The sequence below is a fragment of the Ochotona curzoniae genome, unplaced genomic scaffold (genome assembly GCF_017591425.1).
Source record: "Ochotona curzoniae isolate NIBS_2020 unplaced genomic scaffold, NIBS_Ocur_1.0 contig_1302, whole genome shotgun sequence".
In the NCBI taxonomy this organism is placed as follows: Eukaryota; Metazoa; Chordata; class Mammalia; order Lagomorpha; family Ochotonidae; genus Ochotona; species Ochotona curzoniae.
The window spans coordinates 1,447,118-1,457,232 of record NW_024465035.1 but is presented as its reverse complement, the minus strand read 5'-3'; the positions used below and the strand labels follow the sequence as shown (position 1 = coordinate 1,457,232).

Below are 10,115 nucleotides of genomic sequence, written 5' to 3'. Positions count from 1 at the left end.
GGGCCCAGCGCGATAGCATAGTGTTTTGGGTCCTTGCAATGTGTCGGGATCCCATATGGGCGCCGGTTCTAATCCCACTGGCCTTGCTTCCCCTCTGAGGTTGCCACAAAGCCTTGGGCCCCTGCACTTGCAGGAGACAGCCAGAGGAGGCTCCTAGCTTCAGCTGAGCTCAGCTCCAGCCATTCTGTCTCTTTATGGATTGACTCCTTGGCTGGAGGGTCTCCCTGTCTGTCTCTGCTCCTCTCCCAAAGTGTGAACTGCATTTCCAATACAAATAAATAAATTATGCAACACTGGAAATAATTTGATAAAGTCTTTATTGTCACATAGCCCCAAAGGAAAATAATAATAATACAAAGACAGAAATCCCAGTTCTTTGTTTTGCAAACGACAAGCATCTGTCTCTAGAGCTACTTGCTAGATCCCCAGAGGTTGTCAGGCCTCTGTGAGAAGAAGTTCCATGGGGAGAATTCTGAAAAACTGCCCTGAGAGTAACCCCCACTGCAAAAATTAAAACACAGGCCAACACCACCAGCAACCAGACCCCCTCCCCCCTAACAACGCAGTCACCAATGTGGGAGAAAAGGGATTCGGCGAGGGGTGGGACAAGTGGGGACTTCTGCCAAGTGCTTCAGCTAAGGTTGTAGGCAAGGGAGGGGAGGAGTACAAGTGCCTTTGAGAAGGGTCCAGCGTCGGTCTTGAGGGCCGAGGGAGACTGTGCTGCCAGCAGCGTTGGTTGGAGGAGATAGATGGGCCGTGTGCCAAGCTTCTGGCTCGGCCACTGGTGCAGGATTGGCGTCCATGCGCAGAGCGTCTTCCCTCCGCCGTCTCCCGTTGAGGCTTGTGCAGGCGCAGCCAGGGCTCTGTGCAGGTCCTGCCCTTCCTGCAGCTGGCTGGTGGGCAGGGTGTGGTTGCGAGTTGTGGCGCTGGAGTCACTGGAAGAGCAGGCGTCTTCGGGCCTTGCAGGCGGGGCGGCGAGGGCGCTGCGGGTTCTCGGGGCGCTCCTGGGGATCTGGACTGGGAGAGGGAGGCAGAGGCCGGAGCGAGGAGCTGGGTGAGAGGGGGTGCAGCAGTTGGTAGTCGAGGTCGAAGGCAGATCTGGGAGCTGCGGCCCAAGGACTGGGAGCCAGGAGCTCAGAGGCGGCGGAAGCGGAGGTGGCGGGGGCTGGGGCTGGGGCGGCTTCTTGCAAGGCATCTTCCTGGCCTGCGCCGTCGGGCACGGAGGCGCATGCCCATTGCTGCTGGCCCGCGACGACCAGCTGTTCCACCGCGACCAGCAAGGCGTCCAGCTGCAGGCCACCGGGAGCCTGTCCCTGGGCTCCGGAGTGCGAGGCGGCGGCGTCCAGGAGGCCCTGGGGCACCAGGAGCAGCGTGCATCCCAGCAGCGACACTGTGACGACGGCCATGGGCGGGGGCTCCAGCAGCAGGTCGACGCCGAGCTCGGGGTGCTGCAGCCACAGGGCCGAGCCGGCGGGCAGCACCACCACAGAGCTCAGCGAGCTGGGCGCCAAGCCATGTGCATCCACACCGGCAGCGGCCTCGTAATGGGCAGTGGCCTTGTCTTCTTGCAGAGGCAGGCTATTGCCGTCTTCTAGATTTGGGGCGTTGTTGGCCTCTTGCAAAGCAGCAGTGTTGGCTTCTTGGAGCGCAACAGCATCGGGGTCACGGCTAGCCAGGCCATCGGCCCGTTGTAGTCCTAGTGCTTCGGCTTCTTCTAGAGCTATGGCGTTGTCCTCTTGCAGAGGGAGAGCGTTGGCGTCTTCCGAGGCGTGCTGGGCCCAGGACTGGTGCCATAGGCCAGGCTGTGGCAGCGGCTCGGGGCCCGCGGTGGGCACATCCACTCGGCGACGCTTGGCAGGGCCCGGCTCTCCAGGCTGCGGGGGCCAGCTGGGCGCAGGGCAGGTGCTGGGGCTGCGGGGTCGACGCATGTCGAAGGCGCTTTGTGCTGCGAGTTGCGGGCTGCTTGCGCTTCTGAGGCGGGTGATGGGTGCGGAAGGCAGGTGTGGAGGGCGTGGGCAGATGCGTGGGCTCAAGTCCTGCCTATCTTCTCCCGGAGCCACTCCTGTCTCAGTCCTGGGCCTGGGCGTCGCAGTCTTCCACCGTGCTGGCTCAGTGCTGGAGGCAAAGTTGGCCTGCAATTGGTCCACCGCCAGGCAGCAGCTAAATAGCGAGCATCGCCCCGCCCCCTGCAGCCTCCGCCCCCTGCAGACCGAGGCTGCGATTGGTGGATCACCATGCGGAAGTGTTTCTATTGGCCAGTGGAAGGCCGAAAGACCCGCAGAACTTTCTGGAAAGGAAAAGACACCTGTTCAGGTGGCGGATGGCAATTGCTAAACTGACTCTTTGGGGTGAATGTTTTCCTGGGAGTTCCTGGGGTGCTGAGGGAAAGACGACTCAAAAATGGCACGTCAGTACCTCATTGTGAGAAATGATTGGCAATCCGTCTTCTTCCAGGAGTCCATGGAAAAGATATTGTCCAAAGCAAAGTGTTTTGAAAAATTGTAAAGGGTTGCCACCCAGCTCCTTGCGTGTGGCCGGGGCATGAGTAGAGGATGGCCCCAAGCCTTGAGGCCCTGCATAGCATGGGAGACCCGAAGGACTCCCCTGATCCCTGGCTTTGGATGGACTTCTCTCTGGCCGAGGCCGCCATTTGAGCAGTGAACCAGCCTACAGAAGATCTTCCTCTCTGTCTCCCCTGCTCTCTGTATATCTGCCTTTCCAAGACAAATACTTTAAGGGGGGGAAAAAAACCTCTAAAGTGACCCATGTGTGACCGACTTTTCTGAAGATGAAAGCCCTGCCAAGATGATTAAGAGTCTGATAAAATGGAGACAACTACACAATGTTTTTATGTCCTTTGAAGGTCTAGTGTCAGAGACCAAAGAGCAGAGAGGGATGTTGGATCTGAAGGGAGGCATCGGCCAGGGCCGGTTCAGGCAGAGGGCAGGAGCCGGCACGGCACGCTGGTCTTTCAGCTGCGGGGCAGGACCCAGGCCATGGGCCAGCAGCCATCCCAGGCTCCTTAGCAGGAAGGCTGACTGGGAAGTGGGGCAGCTGGCTCTCCAGGCACAGCTGATGTTTCCAGAGAGAGGCATGTGTCTGGGGAAAAGCACTGCACCCCGTTTTCTGGTGTCACTTGACCTTGAGGGTCACCAGGCTCCAGTGGGCTTCCCGCTGGGCTGGGTGAGATTTCTGTGGCAGCGGTGTGTTCTCCCTCCCGTGCTCGTCCGTGGATATTGTATGCTTCTCCTCCCTCCTCAAAGCTCCAGCAGCTCATCTGTTGTTTTCACGCCCGCTTTCTTCTTGTCCTCTGAGATGACAGCTGCACCGAGAGGACATTTTCTGGAGCCAGGTCATGGTATCACAGTTTTCCTGCGTGTTGCATCTGAGATGTTTTTTCTACGTTCTCTCTTGTTCCAAGAAAACCAGTGTCCATGCTTGTAGAAACGGCGACTCCTTGGGATGGTGACACTGATGACATCCCGTCTGGCCTCGTTCCAACATCACTCCAGCAATGTACTGTGTGTGCTGCATCATCCAGTTGCAGCGACCACATTGAATTCTACAGTGTGTGCTGGAGTGATGAGTCTTCAAACCAAGCCTCTCTTGGATGGGCTTAGCTCCTCTCCCCACCCCAGTTTTCAAGCGAGTCCATTCTATGCGTACTCTCACTCAGGTAATGAATCCCCATAACTAAATGACTGAATTCAGTGCTAATGCCAAGTCCCTATTTTTAAGAGTTAAACACTAAGGTTATGTATCTGAATGCCAGAGTTACACACACATGGGAAGTGAGAGAGCTGTCTGTTCCATCTGCTGGCTCAGTCTTTGAATGGCTAGGATGTTTGGAGCTGGGCAGGCCAGAGGCAGGATCTAGGAACCGCAGCTGGATCTCCCCTGTGGGTGGTGGGGCCCAAGTCCCTTTTCTACCGCTCCTGTCTTTCCAGGCCAGTTAGCAGGGACTTGACTTGGATAGAGTACCTGACACTGGAGCAGGTGATTGGATTCGGGCTGCTGGTGTTGCAAGGGGTCGCTTAGCCTGTCAGGAATCAGGTCAGCCACAGGTGACGCAGTCATTCCTTATCTCCTTTCAACACTGCCCCGCCCCACCGCCCACCTGCTGGCGGCCTCCTTCATCTCACACTCCATGCTGTATCGCTGCTTTCTTTTTGTTCTTGGAACTCTTTGCCCGATTCTGGAGGCTGAAGCTTCTTAGGATTCATTTCCGGTCGTCTTCTGGCTATCGCGTTTGTTTCCAAGTGCACACACAGTCAGGCCTTTCTCCTGGATGCCTATTGAGTGGAGCCAAGTGTCCATGTGGTGTCTGGATCAGAAAGCTTGGAGCAGGTGTCACTCTGTCTTTTCTTTGAGCATCGGCAGTTCAAACGGAAGGTATACTTTGAGCTCTCTGTACTCCTCTAAGTTGCAACTCTCTCCAAGTGTCCCCGATGTTAATGTTGGTCAGCTCTGCCTTCGTGTTGCACAGCCCCAGCCTTAGAGTCATCCGTGAGTGTCTTCCTGGCACACACATTTTCATTCTGTCAGTGTGTTCCTCAGTTGCACCATGGTGTCGCCTCCCTTCTGCGAGCAGGCTGTTGCTCCTTCCATCCTTGAGCCAATTGCTCTGGAAACTTGTCCAGCGTCTCCTTGTTTCTCGCCTAGCTTGCCCACACCCGGGGAGATCTCATGAAGGCATCAGTGGGTCTCCAACATCTGAAAGAGTCAAACACCAGAAGCACATACACAGAGCCGACGTGGATCACTGCCCTGCTGGAACAGCTGTAGCTTCACACGGGATGCTAAGAGCCGGTGGGGTGTTGTACGTGCCTGCCAGCCTCCTTGTCTGTGCCATTCAACCTGTATCCCCTTGCTTCGGGCTTTGGCTCCAGCTCTCTGGTCTCCACAACCTCCCTAAAAGTTGACAGGCATATGCACAGATTCCAGAACTGTGCTCATTTCTTCCCTGCCAGCAGCTCCATCTCAGAAGCGTTCCCTGAGCACGCTGTCCAGGAGAGCCATCCCTGACTACTGTCTTGTTTCTGTGCCTGAATGGAAGCCCTGACACGGCACAGTGGTTCTCAGTGGACACAGCAGCTGCACTCTTTTAGCTTTATGCTAGAGCAATACACATTTTGTGGGGCTTGCTCTTAGGATTTTGAATGTGGATCTTTCTCAGGCTAGTGACATGCAGTACAATGATGTGCTGGAATGCTGTCCGGTGGCAGCCAGTGCAACTCTCAGTCCACCATGACACCATGAGGGTGTAGAAGCCATACTCTCCGTGGTGACTGTGCTCTGTGGCCATGGAGTTCTGGATGCTGTGCTGTCAAACACATGATGTCTCATCGTGTCCGTGAAACTCCCGGCTGTGCGTGCACGCTAGATTTGCAATGGCTTATTATCCGAAGGATGAGTATTATAAGATTTTGGCCAGGTGTAGTCTTCGGGAAATGTTTGGACATGTTGAAGGCAGCGGGCGGCGCCCCGACAGCCACCCCTGGACCAGAGCTCTGACGTCTGGCAGGTTCTATAGATGAGATGCAGCTATCTCCGTCTAAGCTGGTATTTCCACGTGTGGTGGGGTTAGCAGGCTACAAATCCATTACAGAGGGGAAGCACCCATGTTCAACAGGGTGTGCATTCTATTGCTCTAATGCCCGTCCCTATTGTTTGTTCAAGAATATGAGTCTTTTGGGCCTGGCGCGGTGGCGCAGTGGTTAAGGTCCTCGCCTTGCACGCCCGGGATCCTATATGGGCGCCGGTTCTATCCTGGCAGCCCTGCTTCCCGTCCAGCTCCCTGCCTGTGGCCTGGGAAAGCAGTCGAGGACAGCCCAAAGCTTTGGGAACCTGCACCCGCGTGGGAGACCCAGAAGAGGCTCCTGGCTTCGGATCGACATAGCATCGGCCGTTGCACTCGCTTGGGAAGTGAATCATCAGACAGAAGATCTTCCTCTCTGTCTCTCCTCTCTGTATATCCGCCTTTCCAATAAAAAAATAATAATAATAAAAATAAACCTTTAAAAAAAAAGAATATGAGTCTTTTGAAGGTAGTGCATTGCCCTGGTTTTGGGAAATCCCATAGCCACTGACTAGAAAAATGGGTCTGTTGACTGAGTAACCACCTGTCCCTGCTGACCGGTTTTCTCTCATTTTGCACCATCTGGAGACTGTCCTCCAGCCCATTTTCTCCCTCTGGAGCTCTCCACGTGTTCTAGCCTCTTCCTTTCCCTTCCTTGCTCTGTTCCCTACTCATTCTGTTTTTGTCTGTATTCTTCTAGGGTTGACTCTAGGTAATTTCTCTGTGCTTTCAACTCTCTCTCTCTACCTGCTTCCCATCCTTTGATTCAAAGCCTCGACGACATATTTTGTCTGCATTGTTTGATTTGGGCTCAGCAGAGTGGCATAGCCCGGTAGCCTTGCAGCTGCTGGCGTCAGCATCGCTTGTGGGTGCCGACGTGAGCCTGAGTCTCTACTTGCCCATCCCAGCCTGCTTGTGGCCTGGGAGGGCAGCCAAGAACGGCCTCAGTGCTTGGGAGCCTCCAGCCATGGAGCTGATCTGGAAGGAGCTCGTGCCTCCCGGCTGCTGAGTGGCCCAGCTCTGGCTTTGGGGCTATTTGGGGAGTGAACCAGAAGATGGAAGCCTTTCTGTCCCTCCTTCCCATCGGATGGCCTGACTCCTAAGAAGTGGAAATGAATCTGTAAACAGCATTTTTAGAATAACATTAGAGTCAGAGTGCGAGAGAGAGCTTCTATCTGCCAATTCATGGTGTAAATGGCGCTAATGGGCACAGCTGAGCTGATCTGATGCTGCAAGATGGGCAGATGGGAGCTTCCTCTGGAGCTCTCCCAGGGCTGCAGCGGCCCAAGGATGGCAGCTCTGCAGGTGCAGGACTCGCCTGTTGAGAAACCATGCCGGCCCTGAAAGAATTCTTCGAAAGTAGCCTTTGCTCAGATGACAAATGTGGAGAGAAAGGAAGAGTGATGGAAAATGAGCCAAGATTCCTCTAAGTATGTTGGTCAAACTTTATTAAAGATTCTCGGATTTTACAGGCCAAAAACATCTTGTGAAGAGACACGGCTTTGCTGTCTTGGAGAGCAAGGGCATTGTTCTCTTGGAAAGCAAAGGTGTTGGCCTCTTGGAGAGCAAGGGCGTCACCCCATTTGAGAGCTAGGGCGTTGGCCGCTTGGAGAGCTAGTGTGTCGCCCCATTGGAGGAACAGGGCTTTGGCCCTTTGGAGAGCTAGGGCATTGGCCTCTTGGAGAGCTAGGGCGTTGGCCTCTTGGAGAGCTAGGGCGTTGGCCTCCTGCAGTGCTAGGGCGTTGGCCTCCTGCAGTGCTAGGGCGTTGGCCTCCTGAAGAGCTAGGGCGTTTGCCCATTGGAGAGCTAGAATGAGAGCCTTGGCTTCTTCCAAGGCATGCTGGGCCCAGGACTGGTGCCATAGGCCAGGCTGTGGCAGTGGCCCGGGGCCGCGGCGGGCATATCCACTCGGCGACGCTTGGCAGGGCCCAGCTCTCCAGGCTGCGGGGGCCAGCTGGGCACAGGGCAGGTGCTGAGGCTGCGGGGTCGACGCATGTCGAAGGCGCTTTGTGCTGCTTGCGCTTCTGAGGCGGGTGATGGGTGCGGAAGGCAGGTGTGGAGGGTGTGGGCAGATGCGTGGGCTCAAGTCCTGCCTATCTTCTCCCGGAGCCACTCCTGTCTCAGTCCTGGGCCTGGGCGTCGCAGTGTTCCACCGTGCTGGCTCAGTGCTGGAGGCAAAGTTGGCCTGCAATTGGTCCACCGCCAGGCAGCAGCTAAATAGCGAGCATCGCCCCGCCCCCTGCAGCCTCCGCCCCCTGCAGGCCGAGGGCCCTCTGCATCCTCCGCCTTCTGCATCCTCCGCCCTCTGCAGCCTCCGCCCCCTGCAGCCTCCGCCCTCTGCAGCCTCCGCCCTCTGCAGCCTCCGCCCCCTGCAGCCTCCGCCCTTTGCATTCGTGGAATGGATATGTCCTAACGGAAATGTGATGTTAATTCACTTTCAGGGATTTTTTTTTCTGAAGGCAGTGACAATTTTTGAATGGTCTGATACAAGTGACGTCATCTCAAGTCAGTGTTTTTTTTTTCTTAAGTACTATTTAATTTTATTGGGAAGACATATTTACAGAGATAAATCTCATCCATTTGCTGGTTCATTCTACAAGTGGTCACAAAGGCTGGAGATCAGTGAATGCCAAGCTGGGAGTCCTGACCTTCTCCAACATCTCTCGTACAGGTGCAGGGTCCAACGGCTTTAGCTCATCCTGTGCTGGTTTTCTTGCCATAAGCAAGGAGCTACAATGGCAGTAGGTAGAGGAACTGGCACCTCGGTGACATCCCGAGCAACTCAGTTATTCTCAAAGTCTGAATAAGAGTGAGGAAAGAGAAATGTTATATCTACTGGTTTAGTGCCAAGACGGGTTCATGCTCTAAACTGGGCCATACTTGATTTGGCAGGCAGGAATTTGTCCAGATATACCACATGCATTCTGGGACCCAAGGACTTGGACCATGCTCTCCTGTTTTCCCAGGTTGTAAGCAGGGGCTGCATCCAATATGGTGCAGCTGGACTCGAACCCATGCCACATGGGATGCAAGCACCAATGGGCTGATGATATGCCTCTGATACCACTGTGCTGGCCACCCTTAAGCATGTGGTTGATTTGTTTATGACCCAAGTTGTAATTCTCCATCATGATAGTTTGAAATATTTATTGTTAGTATTTTAATTTGTTTATTTGTGTTGGAAAGGCAGGTTTACAGAGAGAAGGAGGAGACGAGAGAAGAATCTTCTACCTACTGGTTCACTCCCCAGAGGCCCCAATTTCCAGAGTTGAGCTGATATGAAACCGGGTTCCAGGAGCTTCTTCTGAGTCTGTCATATGGATGCAGGGTCCCAAGGCTTTGGGCATCCTCCACTGCTTTTCCAAGCCACAAGCAGGGAGCTGGATGGGAAATGGAGCAGTTGGAACATGAACCAGCATTATGTCACATCTCAGAACTTGCCAGGCAAGGACTTGAAGCACTAGGGTACCATGCCAGGCCCCATATGTTTATTCTGAATATTCATTCCTCTCCTTGTAGTTCAGACTAACTCCAGATTCCATCAGTCTGTCAGTCTCTTTCTTCCAGGAAAATTCACCTATCGTACAACTCTTCCACTGAAGCTGACACTATTGGGTCCTCACTCCTTCCGTGTCTGGAATTTCACTTCCAGGGACAGTCCCTGCGGCCAAGGTTGTATCGGCATCTTCATCACTCTTTCCTGTCTCCTGCTTCGCTCTCTTGGTCCGTCTGGCTGCTTGGTGCCTGAGCATTCACAGATGGATGTGTTTGGAGGAAAGCACTGAATCCGCAACCGGTCTCACCTGACCTGACTAACCCTGCAGTGATTCCCCGCTCTGCCGCGTGAGCTTCTGAGATGGCAGCAATGTCTCTGCCTCTCAAGATGGAAGACATTCGGCTGATGTAATGGTTCTCTTGAATCGGTTTAACTCCCTTTCCCACCCCAGTTTTTAAAATGAATCAGTTATAGTAATATTCCATATCTTCCTTCTATAATCTTATTATGATCATGAATGACTCATCCCAGTATTAATAAATTCGATGGCTAACTCTCAGTCGCCGCATTTAAAAAATTTGTAAAAACAGTATTATTTGTATGAATGGCTGCTCATACACACAACGAGGAGAGCACTAGCTTTCATCTGTTGGCTTGTTCTCCAACGGCTGGGGTGGTTGGGGCTGGTTCAGACCGAAGCCAGGATCTAGGAACTCCATTTGGGTGTCCCGTGTGGGTAGAAGGAGCTCAGGTCCTTTTTCCAACTCTGCTGTCTTCCCGGCCAATTCGCAGGGCGTTGGGTGGAGTGCAGGGCAAGTTGGCTACGGGCTGCTGGGGTTGCACATGGTTGCTAATCATGTCAGGCCACCATGTCAGTAACTGGTGCTCACCTTGACTTATGGACAGCATGACAATCATTCCCTACTGCCTTCCACACTGACCGCAGGCATCCTTGAGCCCACACTCAGCTTTATTTCTGTTTTCTTTTTGTTCTTGGAGCTATTTTCTACTGATTTCGGAGGCTGAAACATCGGGATTCAC

At 54.1% G+C, this 10,115-nt stretch overlaps 1 protein-coding gene across 1 annotated transcript; it reads right to left on the bottom strand.

Moving 5' to 3' along the window:
* Positions 1-932: 932 nt before the first annotated feature.
* Positions 933-1,928, bottom strand: LOC121172011 (proline-rich protein 23C-like). The gene has a single exon (XM_041003778.1). It carries the CDS (start codon positions 1,926-1,928, stop codon positions 933-935), a length of 996 nt encoding a protein of 331 aa, XP_040859712.1.
* Between the last annotated feature and the right edge of the window lie 8,187 nt (positions 1,929-10,115).